At 42.0% G+C, this 24,464-nt stretch overlaps 1 protein-coding gene and 1 pseudogene across 1 annotated transcript in view; both read right to left on the reverse strand.

Annotated features, from left to right (window-relative positions):
- Window positions 1-987: 987 nt before the first annotated feature.
- SDC3 (syndecan 3) overlaps window positions 988-24,464 on the reverse strand; it is a 154,517-nt gene continuing 131,040 nt past the window's right edge. The window contains exons 4-5 of the mRNA XM_069756801.1: window positions 23,308-23,599; window positions 988-4,971 (exon numbers count right to left, since the gene is read on the reverse strand). Of these exons, the coding sequence (XP_069612902.1) occupies window positions 4,805-4,971; window positions 23,308-23,599 (459 nt within the window). The 3' untranslated portion in view covers window positions 988-4,804. The remainder of the gene's footprint in view (window positions 4,972-23,307; window positions 23,600-24,464) is intronic.
- LOC138673361 (5S ribosomal RNA) lies at window positions 20,819-20,937 on the reverse strand (annotated as a pseudogene).

Below are 24,464 nucleotides of genomic sequence, written 5' to 3' on the forward strand. Positions count from 1 at the left end.
CTGGAAGGTGAGAATATCACGATTTATTATTTTAATTATTTTTTTTAACAATTATATGGTTCCCAGGGCCTGGAGGAGCCATATGCGGAAAGTAAGCAGATCAATGCATTCCTATGTGTGCGGAATACCTGCGATTCTGCACAAGGAATGAATATGCTACGTTTTTTTCCGGAATGCGATTCCGCCGTGGAAAAAAATGCAACATGTGCACAAAAATTGCGGATTGCATTGTAATAATAGGATGCTTAATGTATGCGTTTTGTTCACGGTTTTATAGCGAAAAAACGCAAAAAAAAAAACACAAAAAATCTTGAACATGTGCACACAGCCTGATAGAAATAAACACTTGAAATACATCACTCTGTTTGTAATGGCTCTATATAATATATGAGTTTCACTTTTTGTATTGAAGAACTGAAATAAATTTACTTTTTGATGATATCCTAATTTTGTGAGATGTACCTGTATGGGAGAATAAATACACACTTCATTCTTGTATTGATTTTTTCCTATTGTGTTCAAGTGACTGGACATTGTGTACTAATCATGTATTTTCTCTTTCGGTCCAGGAATTTTTAATATTATAGTGCTATATAAGTTTAGACATTTCAAAGAGTTCAGGAGCTTTTTTGATGATATTCTAATTTTGTGAGAAGCACTTGAAACCAGTGCATACAACTCCTGCTCCACATGGACCGATGGTCTGCAAGAAAAAACTGCATAGTGAACTATTCTTTCCATTTTATGTAACAGCATCTTCAGGTCTGGGACAAGGAGCTGCAAACATAGCCAATCATGTCCACAATTAGCCAACGCAACTGGCCCATTTTTCATTGCGGGAATCTAAACCCAGCATTAATACAATGACATGCGCATTCTAGTAAAACATTGGACATAGACAGAGTAAAGCAAACCATTAATAATCAGCAGCATGTATAGTAATCATTACAAAACAATAAAGCAAAAAATGACAATAAAATAAAAAAGTTCAAATGTTTTAAGTTTTATTTCCTTAATGGATACAGCACAGAGATAATTATAAAATTATTAAGATACATTAACTGCAACATTGCGTAAAGATCATTGGCAAAGTTATAGTTTTCTTTTTAAGTGAACAGCTTTTGTTTGCTTGTTGCTCATGTTGCTTTAGCTTTTGGCTTTAAAGTCTGTGCTATTGAGACACATTCAGAACAGACTTTAAGAAGCAAATTTTTAATGCTAAAATCCTAGTGAATTACATACTGTACATACAAAAAATGCTCTATTACAGTATAACCCCAGTTACCGACCCTTTCTAGAAATTATTTCACCACTTGCAACAGATGTTTTGTAAGAAATGAACCCACTTTGTAATTACAGGTAGACTGGTAGAATAATGTACAAAAGGAAAATATCCCAGGTTTTGATATGGACCAGTCAAGAAAATGTCTACCAAAGAGGGCTTCATGTTATTGAGAGTTGCTGTAAAGACGCCCCTTGGTATGTTACATTCGGTCTCCACAGTGAAAATAACAAATACGTAGACTGCCACATAAATGACATTCAGCTTGCTTGAGAGAAGTTCCATATTGGACGGGAGCATCGTCTCATAACTCCTATTTAATGTCTTAATCCTAAAAGTGTTTAGTCATTTTATCAGTTATGGTTAAGACGAAACGTCTTCTTTAACCTCACTGCCAGTATATCAATCCATTTTCTTAGTGGCCTTGTGGAACCCTCCAGCTCAAGGATTCTGGGAAAGGGACTAAGGCCTCATTTTTCCCATCTTTGGTGCTCCATTACATTGACTTACAAGTGGACAGCATATAGAAAACAACCATGAGCTCTTCCGGAAGGGTATAAGACACATCTAGGAAAGAAAACATAATCTAGGAGTATGAACACATGGAGGAAAACATTTTATTCCAAAAATATAGTCCTTTAGTAGCCAATTTCTAACAAAAATTGGCCCTTCCATCAAGCCCTGTTAACATGTGGCTGGAGGGCTACCAGGGCAGGACACTACTTTACGCTTTTTTTCACCAATCAGGGTATACCAGTGATGGCATATGACCAGGGCATCTACAGTATGATCATTGGGATTCCGACCTCCAAGAATGAATGGTTTCACAGTTGAATTCAATTGACAGTTTATTCTCATACACTAGTAAAAATAACTTAGATCTCGTTTTTTATTTGCAAAGTTTAGTAGCTCTGTTGTTAACCAATCCAAAAAACGTGATGTTTCCTTCAGATTACATGCTCTTTCTCAAACATCGGGATGTAGGTGTTGATTAGAAGACAATAGAGAAGCACAGTGAATAGAAGTATGACAACTCTGGTCAGAGGCACTGTGCAGTACGCAGCAGGAATCTGGTATACTCGCTCTGGTGAGAGGGGCTGTGCAGTACGCAGCAGGAATCTGGTATACTCGCTCTGGTGAGAGGCGCTGTGCAGTACGCAGCAGGAATCTGGTATACTCGCTCTGGTGAGAGGGGCTGTGCTGTATGCAGCAGGAATATGGTATACTCGCTCTGGTGAGAGGGGCTGTGCAGTATGCAGCAGGAATCTGGTATACTCGCTCTGGTGAGAGGGGCTGTGCAGTATGCAGCAGGAATCTGGTATACTCGCTCTGGTAAGAGGGGCTGCGCAGTATGCAGCAGTAATCTGGTATACTCGATCTGGTGAGAGGGGCAGTGGGGCTGTGCAGTACGCAGCAGGAATCTGGTATACTCGCTCTGGTGAGAGGGGCTGTGCAGTACGCAGCAGGAATCTGGTATACTCGCTCTGGTGAGAGGGGCTGTGCAGTACGCAGCAGGAATCTGGTATACTCGCTCTGGTGAGAGGCGCTGTGCAGTACGCAGCAGGAATCTGGTATACTTGCTCTGGTGAGAGGCGCTGTGCAGTATGCAGCCAGAATTTGGTATACTCGCTCTGATGAGAGGCGCTGTGCAGTATGCAGCAGGAATTTGGTATACTTGCTCTGGTGAGAGGCACTGCGTAGCATAATGCAGAAGGACACTAGCTACACCAGCTTCCTGCTGCATGTCCTACACAACGCCTCTGAGCACAACGTATTTGTGCTACTCCCTGTGCTTCTCTATTGCATTCTCATTAGCTCCTGCAATCTGATATTTGAGAATGACATGTAATCTGACATTTTTGTATTACCTATCAGTTAACAGAGGAATTATGCGAGATGTAAATTCTTTTTACCACTGTATACGGGCTAGAATCATACTTGAGCACCTTGTATTGGGACTGGAGTGCTGTGTTCCCTTGTAATACTTGCACCATAGCCACCGGCTGTGCAGGAGAAATGTACAAACTAATGTAGCATTAAATTATCAATCTCAGGATTTGTGAAATGGCATACACTTCTGGATTGCCAAAAAACTGATTTAGAAAGTCTGTTGAAACCCAGCAAACTGCTGAGATCAAACTTTTTGGAATGGATTAGAAAACAAAAAATTTATGAAGGTTTCTGGCAGAATAAGACCTGTGATAAACTAGGTTTAAACTAAGTTGTTGATGATCAAACTGGATTTTCATCCAGGTACAAAATAACTAAGGTATTTTCCAACTAACTGTACTCATCTGCATAAAAATGTCCAGAATCCTTAGCTGTGGCCAAATTGATGAATGACAAAGGCATTTTTTTGGTTCGGTAAAACAAGCATAGTGTTGGTTGAACTGTGCTCTTTATTTTTTGTGTTTACGGTGTAACTTTTAATTACACTTTATAACACCTCTCATAAAGAAGAGGTTATAGTGTTAAGGCGCGTCCAGACATCCATACAAATCGCCCCGATTTAGACTGGCTGTAGGTCTCCCTATCGGAACATGACACCTTCACATATTTTTATCAGGGCTGTCACGCTCAGGTCGGGGGAGCAGCGGCCAGTCTGTGCACTGCGGTTCCAGATTGGACCGATTTGGATGGACTTCTGAATGTGCTCTTAGAACAGATCAGGACAAGTGTAACCATTAAAAAATGAGAATTGCACCTTGTGGGGTTGGAACAAAAACATTTCAACCATGTCCCTCTTTATGGCACTACATTTAACCAAAACACTAATCTCATCCCTTCACCACCACAGTACCATTTCAACATTTAAAGATGCATCCCTATTTTAGTCTTGATATTCACATAAGCATATTTGCTGGAGAATGTTTTGTCTAAATGTTTTAAAAGTTCTTTTTTTCCAATAAGACTCCCTAAAATTTCTTCATTTACACCAGATCATATTTACAGCTTAATGGCAGAGCCTGTGGTCGGATTATAAATTCATATGTATAGGTCTAATAGAAAGATATATATATATATATATATCGGATTTTTGTACAACATTCCAAATCCCCTTTAGCATGTACGTAAACTTCTTACTTTGGAAATATTATTAAAAAGCAGATGTCGATCTGGGGCTGCAGAACATATTTCCTAGTATATGCCAATACTGCAATATAAGGTGATCTAAAAGGCATCACTTGTGCTTTCGTGGGTCCTGAATTTGCTACGTGATGGCCACAACAGCATTATCAGTCATACATGGCAAAAGAACCCTCAAGGAAGCACCGGGCAGCTGTGGCCATTTACAGTGTACAAAACCCAAAGAGGAATGAACAGAATAGAAATCCCACAACAAAGAGTGGTGACGTGTCCTGATCTAATTTCACATGTCCGCACTTCAGGTAGTTGTGATGTAGAAATGAAGAAAAAGCCCACATCCGGGATCACTGAACGTGGGAGCCATTAAAGAAAGATCCGTCCACAGGCCCTTTGATCATCATCAGAACTGGAAAAAGAGAGGACACATTCCCCCTACTATGCGTAGAATTCCTCATGATTGTCCGGTTTTTGATAGGAAACGCTGGCTGGTTTGGGCTCTTCCAGGGCGTAGCTTCCTTCATCTTTCTTTTTCATGCGGTAAATCAGCAGCATCACTAGAAATGCAGCAAAAAGGGCTCCGACCACTCCTCCTACTATCACCGCTGGAAAAGAAGGAAACGCTCATTAGATATGGCTTATGATTTCTATGAAAACTTCAGAATTGTCTAGTGTTTTATATTATCATGGTACTTGTATCTGTAGCATATTGTTCATCTACGTAAAGACTAACATATAGCAACTGAAATTAGACTGGAAAACTGATATCCTGAATGTAACTAGGACGCTATGAATGGAGGCCGCTACATATACATATACATACATATATTAGATCTGAACTTACTGAACCGCCGCACAACCTGCCCTGCGTTTCATCACCCATCCCCTGCAGACTGTGAGCCCTCGCGGGCAGGGTCCTCCCTCCTTATGTACCCGTGTGCCTTGTTATTTGCTCATGTTTAATGTATTTGTCTATATTTGCCCCATATTCACATGTAAAGCGCCATAGAATAAATGGCGCTATAAAAATGTATAATAATAATAATATACAGGAAAGATGGCGATCATGTGTAATTCCCACAAGGCCCCAGTCATCATTTCCAATTGTTTCAAGTCACTATTCTTTTTTTGTCTTGTGGAATTTGCTGACAAAATGTGCGCCAAATTCATCAAAATGGCGTACACAGTTCATGAATTTTTCACACAGTTGAAACTGGCCTTTATTTTTGACTTGAACCTTTTTTGCAATTTTTTAGTATAAGAAGTTGCATGAACTGCACCAAGATATCTGGCATACATAAAATCACTCCAGGTAGGGACTGGGGTACATTTGCAATGAATTTTGCCACTTTTCAAAAAGTTGCAAATGATGAATTGAGTGAAAATCTCTGGAAAACCTAAATTCCGCCCACAATGGCACAAATTAAAAGAGGAATTTGACGCAAATGAAAGACTGTCTAGTTTTTGCTGTTTTTCGACTAAGAACAGGTGCAAATACAGTAATGAATCGGGACCGTCGTTTTGGTGTATGAAAGGTATTACTTCAGCCACTAAGCAGCTCTTTGGAGTATCGATCAAAGATCTGCCTTTGATGTGAGGTCGGTGACTTTTCCCCATATGTGTAAACTATTGTATAAATGTGACCAATACCTGAAATAATACGCAAGGTCCAAAGCCATTAATAAATGTTTCAGCAGTCTTTTTCTTTCAAGACCGGTGTGATAAGCAGTGAAATGATAAGTTAGTAACAGTCCTTTCAATAGACTGATAACTTGCCTGAAACAAGTGCTAATCAAAGTTAGATCCGGTTTAAGAAGTGACTGCAGACTGCTGAATTCCCATATATCCCCATGCAGGTGGGCGATCAAATGACCACATGTATGCTATTTGCGACTAATCTCACCAGCTCTTTATTCTCTTCTATTGAGAGAAGCAGGATGAGACTTGTTAGCACGAGATTGCAATTATGCAAAATTCATTTAATCAAGTGACTACCCGCACCCACGGGGCATACAGGGGAATTGTGACTGTGGGCACATCACACACTATAATAATTTGTCAGTCTGCAGTCACTCTGACAACTTCTTAAAGAAACACTCCTCTCATCAAAATGTGCATAATAAAGTGCAATTATCATATTATATAGCACTGTGTACTTACTATTGCTCATTTTGCCTTTCTACCCAGATAATTCTTCTCTTTTCTCTGCTTTACTTAGAATCAGGAAATTTCTTGTCCCTACAGAAATAATTCTTCTCTTCACCTCCTGACTCAGTTCCTTTCCCCCCTCCCCCCTGCCATTGACTTTCTCAGTGTATCATGAGGCACACAGCAAAAATTGACCTGTTTCTACATGGCGCTTAGAAGGATTTAGCTAGTCACTGTTTAATTATGTGATGTCATAGACCTAATGGAAAAGGGAAGAATTAACTGAGTAGAAAGGCAAAATGAGCAATTGTAAGTACACAGTGCTATATATTAAGAAGATAAAAATGTTGATAGGAAGAGTGTTCTTTAACCCCTTAAGCCCCGAGGGTGGTTTGCACGTTAATGACCGGGCCAATTTTTACAATTCTGACCACTGTCCCTTTATGAGGTTATAACTCTGGAACGCTTCAACGGATCTTGGCGATTCTGACATTGTTTTCTCGTGACATATGGTACTTCATGATAGTGGTAAAATTTATTTGATATAACTTGCGTTTATTTGAGAAAAATACGGAAATTTGGCGAAAAGTTTGAGAATTTCACAATTTTCCAACTTTGAATTTTTATGCCCTTAAATCACAGAGATATGTCATGCAAAATATTTAATAAGTAACATTTCCCACATGTCTACTTTACATCAGCACAATTTTGGAACCAAAATTTTTGTTTGTTAGGGAGTTATAAGGGTTAAAAGTTGACCAGCAATTTCTCATTTTTACAACACCAATTTTTTTTAGGGACCACATCTCATTTGAAGTCATTTTGAGGGGTCTATATGATAGAAAATACCCAAGTGTGACACCATTCTAAAAACTGTACCCCTCAAGGTGCTCAAAACCACATTCAAGAAGTTTATTAACCCTTCAGGTGTTTTACAGGAATTTTTGGAATGTTTAAATAAAAATGAACATTTAACTTTTTTTCACACAAAATTTATTTCAGCTCCAATTTGTTTTATTTTACCAAGGGTAACAGGAGAAAATGGACCCCGAAAGTTGTTGTACAATTTGTCCTGAGTACGATGATACCCCATATGTGGGGGTAAACCACTGTTTGGGCGCATGGCAGAGCTCGGAAGGAAAGGAGCGCCATTTGACTTTTCAATGCAAAATTGACTGGAATTGAGATGGGACGACATGTTGCGTTTGGAGAGCCCCTGATGTGCCTAAACATTGAAACCCCCCACAAGTGACACCATTTTGGAAAGTAGACCCCTTGAGGAACTTATCTAGATGTGTGGTGAGCACTTTGACCCACCTAGTGCTTCATAGAAGTTTATAATGTAGAGTCGTAAAAATAAAAAATCATATTTTTTCACAAAAATGATCTTTCTGCCCCCAATTTTTTATTTTCTCAAGGGTAAGAGAAGAAATTAGACCACAAAATTTGTTGTGCAATTTGACCTGAGTATGCTGATACCCCATATGTGGGGGTAAACCATTGTTTGGGCGCATGGCAGAGCTTGGAAGGGGAGGAGCGCCATTTGACTTTTCAATGCAAAATTGACTGGAATTGAGATGGGACGCCATATTGCGTTTGGAGAGCCCCTGATGTGCCTAAACATTGAAACCCCCCACAAGTGATACCATTTTGGAAAGTAGACCCCTTGAGGAACTTATCTAGATGTGTGGTGAGCACTTTGACCCACCAAGTGCTTCATAGAAGTTTATAATGCAGAGCCGTAAAAATAAAAAATCATATTTTTTCACAAAAATTATCTTTTTGCCCCCAATTTTTTATTTTCCCAAGGGTAACAGGATATATTGGACCCCAAAAGTTGTTGTCCAATTTGTCCTGAGTACGCTGATACCCCATATGTGGGGGGAACCACTGTTTGGGCGCATGGCAGAGCTCGGAAGGGAAGGAGCGCCATTTGGAATACAGACTTAGATGGATTGGTCTGCAGGCGTCACGTTGCATTTGCAGAGACCCTGATGCACCCAAACAGTACAAACCCCCCACAAGTGACCCCATATTGGAAACTAGACCTCCCAAGGAACTTATCTAGATGTGTTGTGAGAACTTTGAACCCCCAAGTGTTTCACTACAGTTTATAACGCAGAGCTGTGAAAATATAAAAAATATAAAAATCTTATTTTTCCCACAAAAATGATTTTTAGCCCCCCAAAATTTTATTTTTCCCAAGGATAACAAGAGAACTTGTTATCTTTTTGCCCCCAATTTTTTATTTTCCCAAGGGTAACAGGATATATTGGACCCCAAAAGTTGTTGTCCAATTTGTCCCGAGTACGCTGATACCCCATATGTTGGGGTAAACCACTGTTTGGGCGCATCGGAGAGCTCGGAAGGGAAGGAGCACTGTTTTACTTTTTCAACTCAGAATTGGCTGGAATTGAGATCGGACGCCATGTCGCGTTTGGAGAGCCCCTGATGTGCCTAAACAGTGGAAACCCCCCAATTATAACTGAAACCCTAATCCAACAACACCCCTAACCCTAATCCCAACGGTAACCCTAACCACACCCTTAACCCTGACAGACCCCTAATTCTAATCCCAACCCTAATCTCAACCGTAAATGTAATCCAAACCCTAACCCTAACTTTAGCCCCAACCCTAACCCTAACTTTAGCCCCAACCCTAACCCTAACTTTAGCTCCAACTCTAGCCCCAACCCTATCCCTAGCCCTAACCCTAGCCCCAACCCTAGCCCCAACCCTAGCCCCAACCCTAGCCCTAACCCCAACCCTAGCCCCAACCCTAGCCCCAACCCTAGCCCCAACCCTAGCCCTAACCCTAGCCCCAACCCTAGCCCCAACCCTAGCCATAACCCTAGCCCTAATGGGAAAATGGAAATAAATACATTTTTTTAATTTTATTATTTTTCCCTAACTAAGGGGGTGATGAAGGGGGGTTTGATTTACTTTTATAGCGGGTTTTTTAGCAGATTTTTATGATTAGCAGCTGTCACACACTAAAAGACGCTTTTTTATAGCAAAAAAGTTTTTGCGTCTCCACATTTTGAGACCTATAATTTTTCCATATTTTGCTCCACAGAGTCATCTGAGGTCTTGTTTTTTGCGGGACGAGTTGACGTTTTTATTGGTAACATTTTTGGACACGTGACAGTTTTTGATCACTTTTTATTCTGATTTTTGTGAGGCAGAATGACCAAAAACCAGCTATTCATGAATTTCTTTTGGGGGAGGCGATTATACCGTTCCGCGTTTGGTAAAATTGATAAAACAGTTTTATTCGTCGGGTCAGTACGATTACAACGATACCTCATTTATATCATTTTTTTATGTTTTGGAGCTTTTATACGATAAAAACTTTTATAGAAAAAATAATTATTTTGGCATCGCTTTATTCTGAGGACTATAACTTTTTTATTTTTTTGCTTATGATGCTTTGTGGTGGCTCGTTTTTTGCGGGACAAGATGACGTTTTCAGCGGTACCATGGTTATTTATATCCGTCTTTTTGATCGCGTGTTATTCCACTTTTTGTTTGGCGGTATGATAGTAAAGCGTTGTTTTTTGGCTCGTTTTTTTCTTTTCTTAAGGTGTTCACTGAAGGGGTTAACTAGTGGGACAGTTTTATAGGTTGGGTCGTTACGGACGCGGCGATACTAAATATGTGTACTTTTATTGTTTGTTTGTTTTTTTAAGATAAAGAAATGTATTTATAGGAATAATATATATATTTTTTTTATTTAGTAATTTTTTTTTTTTTTTTTACTTTGTCCCGGGGGGACATCACAGATCGCCGATCTTACAGTTTGCATAGCACTCTGTAAGATCGGCGATCTCACTCACATCGCTGCAGGCTTACCAGCACCTGCAGTCGACCCGGAAGTACTCCCTGCAGGACCCGGATGCAGCCCCGCGGCCATTTTGGATCTGGGGACTGCAGGGAGAAGACGCTCGGTACAAGGTGAGCACATCACCTTGTACCGATCGTCTCAGGGAAGCACGCAGGGAGCCCCCTCCCTGCGCGATGCTTCCCTGTACCGCCAGCATGTTTGATCACGGTGTGCCGGGGGTTAATGTGCCGGGAGCGGTCCGTGACCGCTCCTGGCACATAGTGCCGGATGTCAGCTGTGATAGTCAGCTGACACCCGGCCGGGAACGGCCGCGCTCCGCCCGTGAGCGCGGCTGATCGCTATGACGTACTATCCCGTCGGTGGGAATTAAGGCCCACCCCACCTCGACGGGATAGTACGTCATATGGGATTAAGGGGTTAAGCTGGATAAAACTTTCAAAGGGCAATCACACCTACAAAAAAGTCCAGAAAGAATGAAGTAACACCAAATAGTTTTATTGATAAAAAGTTGGACCGAGACAACTGAAAACCAAAAACACAAGACAATTAAACCATGAGGTGGAGATACACAGCGCAAAAAGTTATAATAAGAAACACATGATGCAATATGTGTATTACAACATGAGGCCGCATAGCTAGAATATAAAGAAGTATATATATATTATGAATCATAATAAAGTGCACTGGGCACAAATTAATAATGCTAATAATGAAAAGGAGCCAAATTAATTAATTCATAAATACACAGTTATAAATAGCAAGAAGTGACAATAGATTATCCTTGAAGAGATTTATGTTATATCTGCCTACATGAATAATATAGTTCATCTACCATGACAGAAAAATAATATGATATATATGACGGTAAAAGGGTCAATACAGAACAACGGTTTCCATGAGTGCTGTATATCCTTCACCCACCCTTTAAAGAGTAAAAGAAAAGGGGCAATTATTGATCAAGCCACACGATGGGGCAGTACTTACTTAATGATTCAGCGCTTGGTTGAACTGAAAACCTTTCTTGTAGACATGGCTAACCCTCAACTGATGCTAAATGAAAGTCAGTGGAATCAGGTGACTGAGCTGGAAAAATTGCTAGAGCACCCATTTACAGTGACTAAAAAATTACAAGCAGAGGACTTAACTCCAGGTATTTTCTTAAAGGAGTGGAAGAACCTGATGTTTCGCCTGTCCCAAAGAGGAGGGTTAATTGCAAGTGGCATTGCTACATCAATGAAACGGAGAGAGGAGCTACTATTACAAAATAACATTCTTTTGGCAGCTGTTTATGTAGACCCAATCCATCGGATTCTTCTAGATGATCAACAGCTAACTAAAGGAAAAGAAGCTCTGTTTGAAATAGCAGTAATGATGAAAGGGTTGCGGAACAGTCAAGAGGAACAAGAAGAATTTGGTCGTCCTGCCACATCTTCACCCTCATCAACTGATGAAGAATTTAATTTAGAAAAATATTTGGATCACAAGGACCGTGCAAAGCATTCCCGCATAGAAGAGTCATCTCCATCAAAGAACACAGCCAGTACATTTCAGCAGAATTTTTCATGTGCACTAAAAGAAATTGAGAAATTTGACCGTTCATCAAAAATAACAGAGCAACAAGTGATTCCTCTGTATCCTGACATTGTCAGAGATGTTGCCCGAGTGGTTACTGCTTTGCCACCAACCCAAGTTAGAGAAGTTGTTCTCTGCTCTCAAAATAATTAGATCAGATTTGAGGGCATCCATGAAGCAGGATCTGACAGAGGCAATACTTTTTCTGAGGACAAATTTATAGATTTCTTCTTACTAACTGCATAACAGTGTTTATTGCATATTTACTTACAAGAGTTTAGAAAAGTTTATAAAAGTTATTTGCTATATTCTAATTGTATTCTAATAAATATAGTTTTTGCTGTAAGTGGTCTGATTACTTATATGATGGTGAAAAACTGAATAAGCACGATGTTAATATTTGACAACAGTAAATTTATTGTTACGAATTGGCCATTTATGAAGGAGTCGGAGTCGGAACCTGATAAAATCCAGGAGTCGGAGTCGCAACTGTGGCTTACCGACTCCACAGCCCTGATATTGTCAGTAAACATATACATATATTTAACACTTTTATATAGCACCATTAATTCCACAGCAGCCTCACTGTTCCAATTGGGGCTCACAACCTATACTCTCTATCAATAAGTCTTTGGAGTGTGGGAGGGAACCAAGAGTACGTGGAGGAAATCCACACAAGCTTCTTGCAGATGTTGTCCTTGGTGGAATTTAACCCCAGGACCCCAGTGCTGTAAAGCTACAGTGCTAACCACTGAGCCAACGTGTTGCCCATTGTATACTGCCATATTATACTGACATTATTATTCTAATATTATTACATTCATTGATGGTTAGCCTGATGGGAGAAGACAATGTGTAAAAACAAGCAGAGTATATCAAAATCATCCAAGATTCATCCAGAAAACTCAGGCAATTTGGGGGTGAGAATGACGGGCACCAGGCAGTGCTTGGAGATCCTATTAACATCAAGAAAAGGCAGGTAAGTATTACACCGTACCCAACAGCACATTTACACTGGTGACCACAGTGGTCAACTCTCATCTATTGGCAGTTTATAAAGGGCAACCACACTTCCATGAGCATAAAACTGATCACTCTGTGTGCACAGAACATCATATTATCGGCAGCAAATTACCGGGTTACACAGTGCGATATGCTGCGGATATCACTGATTTTTCAGTAATCATAATGGAGTTGTCCAGCCTCAGAAGAACAGTCTGCAGGTGCTCTATGTGACTGCAGACTGTTGAATCGTTTAGAGTAATGCGCACACTATCATCATGACGGCATGTGTGAGATTTGTAGACTTGTGGTCACACACCAACTAGTCTCATCAGGTTTTTTTCTATTCTCTTCTCCTTAAAAAAGCTGGATGAAACCACCCACCAGCACAGAGAATACAGGTGAATCGTAATAGCCTGCACATCGCATATTGCCCTTATGTGGCGGACAACCCATGACTATATTGTTAAAACCATTTTACCTGAAAAACAAACCTTCTGGGTAACCTATTGAGATAGGAAGAGAGCGGTCCTAGGAACACTCATTCCCGATTAAATATGCCTTAAAGGGAACCTGTCACCCCGAAAATCGCGGGTGAGGTAAGCCCACCGGCATCAGGGGCTTATCTGTTGTGAATTCTGTGGCAGAGTTCACTCCTGTGGTCACAAGTGGTACTTCGGCTGATTCTCTCTGGGAGCTTCCGTTTGTGGAGGAAAGTGGTACTGCAGCTTCTGAGTTTCCTCCCTCAGGTGATCTGGTGAGCTCGTTAGCTGCTTCTCTACTTAACTCCACCTAATGCTTTGATCCATGCTTCCTGTCAATGTTCCAGTGTTGGACTTGTGTATCTCTGGATCATTCTTGTGGCCTGCTGCTCTGCATAGCTAGTGCTTCTTTGCTATTTGTTGCTATTTTTTCTGTCCAGCTTGTCTATTTGTTTTGCTGGAAGCTCTGGGACGCAAGGGGTGTACCTCCGTGCCGTTAGTTCGGTACGGAGGGTCTTTTTGCCCCCTTTGCGTGGTTTTCTTTTGGGTTATTGTTAGATCACTGTATGTGCTCTGATCGCTATGCACATTGTGTTCCTGAATTGCCTATCACAACAGTACAGGAAGCCAAAAGTACTAATGATTCTCAATAGAGGGAAAAAAGAAGTTCTGAGACCATTTTTTTTCCTTTGCACTGTGATTTGTCTTTTTTTTCCCCTAGACATTTGGGTGCTTCAGGACACAGGTGTTACAATGGACATTAAAGGTCTGTCTTCATGTGTAGATCAGCTCACGGCAAGAGTTCAAGATATTCAAAATTTTGTGGTTCAGAATTCTTTGTTAGAACCGAGAATTCCTATTCCAGATTTGTTTTTTGGAGATAGAACTAAATTTCTGAGTTTCAAGAATAATTGTAAACTGTTTCTGGCTTTGAAACCTCGCTCCTCTGGTGACCCAGCGCAACAGGTTAGGATCGTCATTTCTTTTTTGCGTGGCGACCCTCAGGACTGGGCATTTTCTCTTGCGTCAGGAGATCCTGCATTGAGTAATGTTGATGCGTTTTTCCTGGCGCTTGGATTGCTGTACGATGAGCCTAATTCAGTAGATCAGGCAGAAAAGAATTTGCTGGCTCTTTGTCAGGCTCAGGATGAGATAGAGCTATATTGCCAGAAATTTAGAAAATGGTCCGTGCTCACTCAATGGAATGAATCTGCGCTTGCAGCCATTTTCAGAAAGGGTCTCTCTGAAGCCATTAAGGATGTCATGGTGGGATTTCCTATGCCCGCTGGTTTGAATGAGTCTATGTCTTTGGCCATTCAGATCGGTCAACGCTTGCGTGAGCGTAAATCTGTGCACCATTTGGCGGTATTACCTGAGATTAAACCTGAGCCTATGCAGTGCGATAGGACTATGACCAGAGTTGAACAGCAAGAACACAGACGTCTGAATGGGCTGTGTTTCTACTGTGGTGATTCCACTCATGCTATCTCTGATTGTCCTAAGCCCACTAAGCGGTTCGCTAGGTCTGCCGCCATTGGTACTGTACAGTCAAAATTTCTTCTGTCCGTTACCTTGATATGCTCCTTGTCGTCGTATTCTGTCATGGCGTTTGTGGATTCAGGCGCTGCCCTGAATTTGATGGACTTGGATTATGCTAAACGTTGTGGGTTTTTCTTGGAGCCCTTGCAGTGTCCTATTCCATTGAGAGGAATTGATGCTACACCTTTGGCCAAGAATAAGCCTCAATACTGGACCCAGCTGACCATGTGCATGGCTCCTGCACATCAGGAGGTTATTCGCTTTCTGGTGTTGCATAATCTGCATGATGTGGTCATGTTAGGGTTGCCATGGCTACAAGCCCATAATCCAGTATTGGATTGGAATTCCATGTTGGTGTCCAGCTGTGGTTGTCAGGGGGTACATGGTGATGTTCCATTTCTGTCAATTTCGTCATCCACCCCTTCTGAGGTTCCAGAGTTCTTGTCTGATTACCGGGATGTATTTGATGAGCCCAAGTCCGATGCCCTACCTCCGCATAGGGATTGTGATTGTGCTATCAATTTGATTCCTGGTAGTAAATTCCCAAAAGGTCGACTGTTTAATTTATCCGTGCCTGAGCACATCGCTATGCGCAGTTATGTGAAGGAATCCCTGGAGAAGGGGCATATTCGCCCGTCATCGTCGCCATTAGGAGCAGGGTTCTTTTTTGTAGCCAAGAAGGATGGTTCGCTGAGACCGTGTATAGATTATCGCCTTCTTAATAAGATCACTGTTAAATTTCAGTACCCCTTGCCATTGTTATCTGATTTGTTTGCTCGGATTAAGGGGGCTAGTTGGTTCACTAAGATAGATCTTCGTGGTGCGTATAATCTGGTGAGAATCAGGCAAGGCGATGAATGGAAAACTGCATTTAATACGCCCGAGGGTCATTTTGAGTATCTAGTGATGCCGTTCGGACTTGCCAATGCTCCATCAGTGTTTCAATCCTTTATGCATGACATCTTCCGTGAGTACCTGGATAAATTCCTGATTGTGTACTTGGATGACATTTTGATCTTCTCGGATGATTGGGAGTCTCATGTGAAGCAGGTCAGAAAGGTTTTTCAGGTCCTGCGTGCTAATTCTTTGTTTGTGAAGGGATCAAAGTGTCTCTTTGGTGTGCAGAAGGTTTTATTTTTGGGGTTCATCTTTTCCCCTTCTACTATCGAGATGGATCCGGTTAAGGTCCAAGCCATCCATGATTGGACTCAGCCGACATCTCTGAAAAGTCTGCAAAAGTTCCTGGGCTTTGCTAATTTTTATCGTCGCTTCATCTGCAATTTTTCTAGTGTTGCCAAACCATTGATCGATTTGACCAAGAAGGGTGCTGATTTGGTCAATTGGTCTTCTGCTGCTGTGGAGACTTTTCAGGAGTTGAAGCGTCGTTTTTCTTCTGCCCCTGTGTTGTGTCAACCAGATGTTTCTCTTCCGTTCCAGGTCGAGGTTGATGCTTCTGAGATTGGAGCAGGGGCTGTTTTGTCACAGAGAGGTCCTGGTTGCTCAATGATGAAACCATGCGCTTTCTTTTCCAGGAAGTTTTCGCCTGCTGAGCGAAATTATGATGTGGGCAACCGAGAGTTGCTGGCCATGAAGTGGGCATTCGAGGAGTGGCGTCATTGGCTTGAAGGAGCTAAGCATCGCGTGGTGGTATTGACTGATAATAAGAACTTGACTTATCTCGAGTCTGCCAAGCGCTTGAATCCTAGACAAGCTCGTTGGTCATTGTTTTTTGCCCGTTTTGACTTTGTGATTTCGTACCTTCCGGGCTCTAAAAATGTGAAGGCGGATGCTCTGTCTAGGAGTTTTGTGCCCGACTCTCCGTGTTTATCTGAGCCGGCGGGTATCCTCAAGGAAGGAGTAATTGTGTCTGCCATCTCCCCTGATTTGCGGCGGGTGCTGCAAAAATTTCAGGCTAATAAACCTGATCGTTGCCCAGCGGAGAAACTGTTTGTCCCTGATAGGTGGACGAATAGAGTTATCTCTGAACTTCATTGTTCGGTGTTGGCTGGTCATCCTGGAATCTTTGGTACCCGAGAGGTAGTGGCTAGATCCTTTTGGTGGCCGTCTCTGTCGCGGGATGTGCGTACTTTTGTGCAGTCCTGTGGGATTTGTGCTCGGGCTAAGCCCTGCTGTTCTCGTGCCAGTGGGTTGCTTTTGCCCTTGCCGGTCCCGAAGAGGCCTTGGACACATATCTCTATGGATTTTATTTCTGACCTTCCCGTTTCTCAAAAGATGTCAGTCATTTGGGTGGTCTGTGATCGCTTTTCTAAGATGGTCCATCTGGTACCCTTGTCTAAATTGCCTTCCTTCTCTGATTTGGTGCCTTTGTTCTTCCAGCATGTGGTTCGTTTGCATGGCATTCCAGAGAATATTGTTTCTGACAGGGGTTCCCAGTTTGTTTCGAGGTTTTGGCGAGCCTTTTGTGGTAGGATGGGCATTGACTTGTCTTTTTCCTCGGCTTTCCATCCTCAGACTAATGGCCAGACCGAACGAACCAATCAGACCTTGGAAACATATCTGAGATGCTTTGTTTCTGCTGATCAGGATGACTGGGTGTCCTTTTTGCCTTTGGCTGAGTTCGCCCTTAATAATCGGGCCAGCTCGGCTACCTTGGTTTCGCCGTTTTTCTGCAATTCTGGGTTCCATCCTCGTTTCTCTTCGGGACAGGTTGAGTCTTCGGACTGTCCTGGTGTGGATACTGTGGTGGACAGGTTGCAGCAGATTTGGACTCAGGTAGTGGACAATTTGACCTTGTCCCAGGAGAAGGCTCAACTTTTCGCTAATCGCAGATGCCGTGTGGGTCCTCGACTTCGTGTTGGGGATCTGGTTTGGTTATCTTCTCGTCATGTTCCTATGAAGGTTTCCTCTCCTAAGTTTAAACCTCGTTTTATTGGTCCGTATAGGATTTCTGAGGTTCTTAATCCTGTGTCTTTTCGTCTGACCCTCCCAGATTCTTTTTCCATACATAACGTATTCCATAGGTCATTGTTGCGGAGATGCGTGGCACCTATGGTTCCATCTGTTGAGCCTCCTGCCCCGGTTTTGGTGGAGGGGGAATTGGAGTATATTGTGGAGAAGATTTTGGATTCTCGTGTTTCAAGACGGAAACTCCAGTATCTGGTTAAATGGAAGGGTTATGCTCAGGAAGATAATTCCTGGGTTTTTGCTTCTGATGTCCATGCTCCCGATCTTGTTCGTGCCTTTCATGTGGCTCATCCTGGTCGGCCTGGGGGATCTGGTGAGGGTTCGGTGACCCCTCCTCAAGGGGGGGGGTACTGTTGTGAATTCTGTGGCAGAGTTCACTCCTGTGGTCACAAGTGGTACTTCGGCTGATTCTCTCTGGGAGCTTCCGTTTGTGGAGGAAAGTGGTACTGCAGCTTCTGAGTTTCCTCCCTCAGGTGATCTGGTGAGCTCGTTAGCTGCTTCTCTACTTAACTCCACCTAATGCTTTGATCCATGCTTCCTGTCAATGTTCCAGTATTGGACTTGTGTATCTCTGGATCATTCCTGTGGCCTGCTGCTCTGCATAGCTAGTGCTTCTTTGCTATTTGTTGCTATTTTTTCTGTCCAGCTTGTCTATTTGTTTTGCTGGAAGCTCTGGGACGCAAGGGGTGTACCTCCGTGCCGTTAGTTCGGTACGGAGGGTCTTTTTGCCCCCTTTGCGTGGTTTTCTTTTGGGTTATTGTTAGATCACTGTATATGCTCTGATCGCTATGCACATTGTGTTCCTGAATTGCCTATCACAACACTTATCTACAGCATTTTGTAATGCTGTAGATAAGCCCCCGATGTTACCTGAAAGAGGAGAAAAAGATTATACTCACCCAGGGGTGGTCCCGCTGCTGGTCAGGTCGGATGGGCGTCTCTGGTCCGCTGCGGCGCCTCCCATCTTCTTTCCATGACGTCCTCTTCTGATCTTCAGCCACGGCTCCGGCGCAGGCGTAATTTGTCTGCCCTGTTGAGGGCACAACAAAGTACTGCAGTGCGCAGGCGCCGGAAAGGTGAGAGAGGCCCGGCACCTGCGCACTGCAGTACTTTGCTCTGCCCTCAACAGGGCAGACAAAGTACGCCTGCGCTGGAGCCGTGGCTGAAGATCAGAAGAGGACGTCATGGAAAGAAGATGGGAGGCGCCGCAGCGGACCAGAGACGCCCATCCGACCTGACCAGCAGCGGGACCGCCCCTGGGTGAGTATAATCCAACGTCTTTTTCTCCTCTTTCAGGTAACATCGGGGGCTTATCTACAGCATTACAGAATGCTGTAGATAAGCCCCTGATGCCGGTGGGCTTACCTCACCCGCGATTTTCGGGGTGACAGGTTCCCTTTAAAAGGGTTGTTCACACTCAGAAAACCTCTTCTTGATTGCTATGTTCCCCAATATAAAATAAAAACTGCTTGTAGCCAACTCTGGTACCAGCGCTGTTCCAGACGAAGACTGGACAGGAGAAGTATAGCAAAGGGTATAATGGATACCGTTCACTTTATGATGCTTTATCCCCTGTGATATACAGCATATTTGTATATTACTGCTTTCTGATTCTGGTATATGTTCTATACACTTGGCATATTATCTTACATTATTGGGCATTATGCTATTGGCAGATTAGCATCTATTGAGGTTCCTATGTATTAAATGTATACTGTACTTTACAATAACATCTCACAGACAATATTCTAAATAGAAACTTTACTTATTCTCCAATTCATGTGCACTGTAAACATTTACTTTTGTCCTATCCTGCTGTAACATGTTGCCACTTTTTCGGTGGACTTTTTTCTGGAGATTTTTTTTAACTTTATTCCCTATTATTAATGAAATGTAATACAGAATATACAGTGGCATGTAAAAGTTTGGACCCCCCTGGTCAAAACTGCTGTTATTGTGAACAGTTAAGCAAGTTGAAGATGCAATAATCTTTAAAAAGCCTAAAGTTAACGATGACACATTTCCTTTGCATTTTATGCAAAAAAAAAATATTTTTTCATCTTTCACATTTTAAAAAATACAAAAAGGAAAATGGGCTGATGCAAGTTTGGGCACCCTGCATGGTTAGTACCTAGTAGCACCTCCTTTTTGAAAGTATCACAGCTTGTAAACGCTTTTTGCAGCCAGACAAGAGTCTTTCAATTTTTGTTTGCGGGATTTTCATCCATTCTTCCTTGGAAAATTCTTCTAGTTCTCTGAGACTCCTGGGTCATCTTGCATGCACTGCTATTTTAAGGTCTAGCCAAAGATTTTCAATGATCTTCAGATTGAAAAACCTTCAGCTTGCGCCTATTGAGGTAGTCTATTGTGGATTTTGACATGTAACATAGTAACATAGTAACATAGTTAGTAAGGCCGAAAAAAGACATTTGTCCATCCAGTTCAGCCTATATTCCATCATAATAAATACCCAGATCTACGTCCTTCTACAGAACCTAATAATTGTATGATACAATATTGTTCTGCTCCAGGAAGACATCCAGGCCTCTCTTGAACCCCTCGACTGAGTTCGCCATCACCACCTCCTCAGGCAAGCAATTCCAGATTCTCACTGCCCTAACAGTAAAGAATCCTCTTCTATGTTGGTGGAAAAACCTTCTCTCCTCCAGACGCAAAGAATGCCCCCTTGTGCCCGTCACCTTCCTTGGTACAAACAGATCCTCAGCGAGATATTTGTATTGTCCCCTTATATACTTATACATGGTTATTAGATCGCCCCTCAGTCGTCTTTTTTCTAGACTAAATAATCCTAATTTCGCTAATCTATCTGGGTATTGTAGTTCTCCCATCCCCTTTATTAATTTTGTTGCCCTCCTTTGTACTCTCTCTAGTTCCATTATATCCTTCCTGAGCACCGGTGCCCAAAAATTTTTTTTTTGGCGTCAACGGTACCAGGGATTCCCAGCCAGTCTCCCATGCTGGTACTTGCCCAGCCTTAAGCTGCTTTGCATTTGCGATCTGACGAGGGCAGGCACATTCAGCTTAGAGTGACCGTTGATGTGTTTAGGATCATTATCCATTTGTAGAAGCCATCCTCATTTCAAATGCAGCTTTTAACAGATGGTGTTATGTTTGCATCAAGAATTTCTTGAAATTTTATTGAATCTATTCTTCCTTCTACCCATGAAATGTTCCCCGTGCCACTGGCTGCAACACAACCCCAAAGCATGATTGATCCACCCCCATGCTTAATGGTTGGTGAGATGTTCTTTTCCTGAAATTCTGTGCTCTTTTTTTCTCCACACATATCTTTGATCATTGTGGCCAAAAAGTTCTATTTGAACATCATCAGTCCCTATTTCTTCTTTCCAAACTGCATCAGGATTGTTTAGATCTTCGTTTGCAAACTTCAGATACTGAATTTTATGGTGAGGACGCTATTTTCTTCTGATGACTTTTCCATGAAAGCTATATTTGTGCGGGTGTCTCTGAACATTAGAATATACCACAACTCCAGAGTCTGCTAAATCTTTCTGATGGTCTTTTGCATCAAGAGGAGATTTTGATTTGCCTCTTTAGCATTCCTACGAGCAGCTCTCGCTGAAATTTTGCTTGGTCTTACAGACCTTATCTTGACCTCAACTGTTTATGTTAACTGCCATTTCTTAATTACATTTCGAACCGAGGAAAGGGCAACTTGAAAATCTTCTTAAAGGCTTCTCCTACTTTGTGGGCCTCCACCATTTTCATTTTCAGAGTGCTAGGCAGCTGCTTAGAAGAATCCATGGCGGATGTTTTTTGGTACAAAGCTAGAGGAGGCTGGGTTTAATTAAAGCTGGGAATTTTGCATCATTGGCCTTTCCTAACAATGATAGTAAACAAGCCATAACCCTAACAGGCTAATTAAGGTCTGATACCTTGGTCAAATTTATCTGGGCACACAAATTCTCCAAGGGTGCCCAAATATTTGCATAGGCCCATTATTCTTTTTGTAATTTTATTAATTCTTTATTAAAGAAACAAACATATCTAATCAAAGTACATAACATCTTATGATAATCTGACATGTAGGATATAGTATAGGAAAGGAGATGTGGGAACTGGGGAGGGTAAGGAAGGAAAGGTAGAAGGGTGAATGAGATAGGAAAAAGGGGGGAGGAAAAAGTATTAACCGGGTACAACAAAAACAAAGTTAGGTACACACATCAGAGCCAAGAACCATGCTTACAGTTTGTCGGAAGGGAAAATGGAGGAGCTAGAGACACCTGTGAAATAACATTGAGTGAGGGTCATATCTGATCACCCACATACTAAACCTAACCATGCAAGTAAGACCCCTACTTTGGAGATACCTCTTGAAGTTTTTTCCATAGAGACCATATTTTGTTATAGGTTTCATGGGTATCTGTTTCCCAACTGGTGAGTTCTTCAAGTCGGGAAATTTGATTTATCTTAGAGGTCCATTCCCCAGGGTGGGAGGAGACTCGTCTCTCCAATCCATGGCTATTAAATGTTTTGCTGCGCTAACCAGTAATGGGAGAAGCCTGTGTTTCAATGGTTTAAAACTTTTGGATGGGCAAGATAGCAAAGCTTCGGTAGCCTGTAGATCAGTATCAATAAGTTTAAGTTTTTTAAGATTAAGACTCGCAGCAGACCAAAATTCCCTGAGTGTTGGGCAATCCCCAAAAAAATATGAGTATGTTGATCAGTTTGACTATCACAGCTGTTTCACAGCCAATGAGAGCAATCGTAGCCATGGGGGGGGGCGAATATTTTTTTTATTTTATTATTGTCCCTACCTATGGGGGTGATAAAGTGGGGGGTTATTTATTATTTTTTTTATTTTGATCGCTGTGATAGAACCTATCAGTGATCAAAATGTACCTGGAATGAATCTGTCAGGCGGTGCCCATGAAGAAGACGGATGGACACCGGGAGGGACACGGGAGCTCGGTAGGTAAATGGGGGTGAGATTGGACCATAGGGGGGTGAGATCGGACCGCGGAGGACAGGACGGAGGACGGAGGGGAGAAGATCGGTGGTGGTGGTAGATCGCGGTCTCCAGCAATGGCCGATGATATTGCAGCATCGGCCATGGCTGGATTGTAATATTTCATTGGTGAAATATTACGATTGATCTGATTGAAAGTGAAAAGTCACTTTCAACAGCCAGGGTGATTGAAGCCACCCCCCTGGGCTGAAGTACCACTTCCCCTGTCCCTGCAGGTCTGGTGAAATTACAGTTAACCCTTTCACCAGACCTGCAGGGACGCGATCATTCTGTGACACAGCATATGCGTCACAGGTCAGACTGGCACAGACTACAGGTCGGGAAGGGATAAATATAAAACAAATCGATTTAAATACACTCCTGTATTAAGTTGCTGAGGAAATGAAGAGGTGAGTGCAGAATGAAAGAATGCACTTACCTATTAACACTTCTCTTCTCTCCAGAATATTCTTTTGAGGCATCTGTGCCAAGGTATTCCCAGAATCTATTGTGTTATCAATGAGACCAGTGTCTAATTTCCTTCCTCGACCATGATCAGTGGGTGGTGTGCCAGGTGGTAATACTTCATTGCCCAGGTCAAATACGGTGGGTGACTGCGTCTTAGATGTTTCCTCCTCCTCTTGGATCTCAAAGTCACCACTTGGACCACCGATCACTGGCACCTCTACATCGTCACGAGTAGTAGCTATGGTCACCACCCAGCTGTCTGTCTGTCAACAAAACACAGAAAGTATGGATTACTGAAGTGGTCCAATGCTTCATCAAAATTAAGCATTTGATAAGAAAGATCAATTTTCCCGGCTTACACTATTTGCCACTTTTGCTTCTCAGTTTTCATCATTTCTTGACAATTGCCCATGCTCTTGTTGTAAAATATTGTTTTCTCCAAAGCAGGTGGGCACGATCTAGGCTCCAGGGGCCCCATGCTGTTCACTTAGCTATGTGGTCAGGGACATTTTGTCTGTATCTGCTGACATGTATATTCCTCGCCAGAGAGAAGAGGAATAACGTATAATGCAGTATATTAACTAAAGTAGAGGGAGAAGGGGATTCCTTATTTTTGTGATAGGTGGTTGTCCAGGAACTGAAACTTACAGGTATATGACATTTATGGTGGTTGTTAATTATAATATTCTATAATGTCTCAGATTGTTTTACTACAGATTTTGGAATTGGTCCATTGTGACAATATGGTACTTTGAAAAGAAAAGGTGGTTCATCTGTTCTAAGGCCTAGTTTACACTGAAGCCTTTGTTTGACTGCAGACAAACAAGCAGTGGTTTGAATTCTGAGCATCTGATGGACGTTACAATTGGAACAATAATCAGGAAGGTCCATGAAAAGTTTGGGATATATAAAATGCAGTAGAAAATAAAACAACCATTTCTGGCTCTTTCAAACACTTCTCTCAAATCCTTACAATTTGCTTTTTTTAATTCCAATATATATACTCACAATTTTTCAGGAAGAATATTAGTGCACTATTTTTTATTAAAATGATGAATACTGAAGCAAAACGTGACAGACTGCATGAGTCAATGGAGTTCATTAGTGGTCACCAGTGTCCACAACAGA

Source organism: Ranitomeya imitator, chromosome 3, assembly GCF_032444005.1.
Source record: "Ranitomeya imitator isolate aRanImi1 chromosome 3, aRanImi1.pri, whole genome shotgun sequence".
NCBI lineage: Eukaryota > Metazoa > Chordata > Amphibia > Anura > Dendrobatidae > Ranitomeya > Ranitomeya imitator.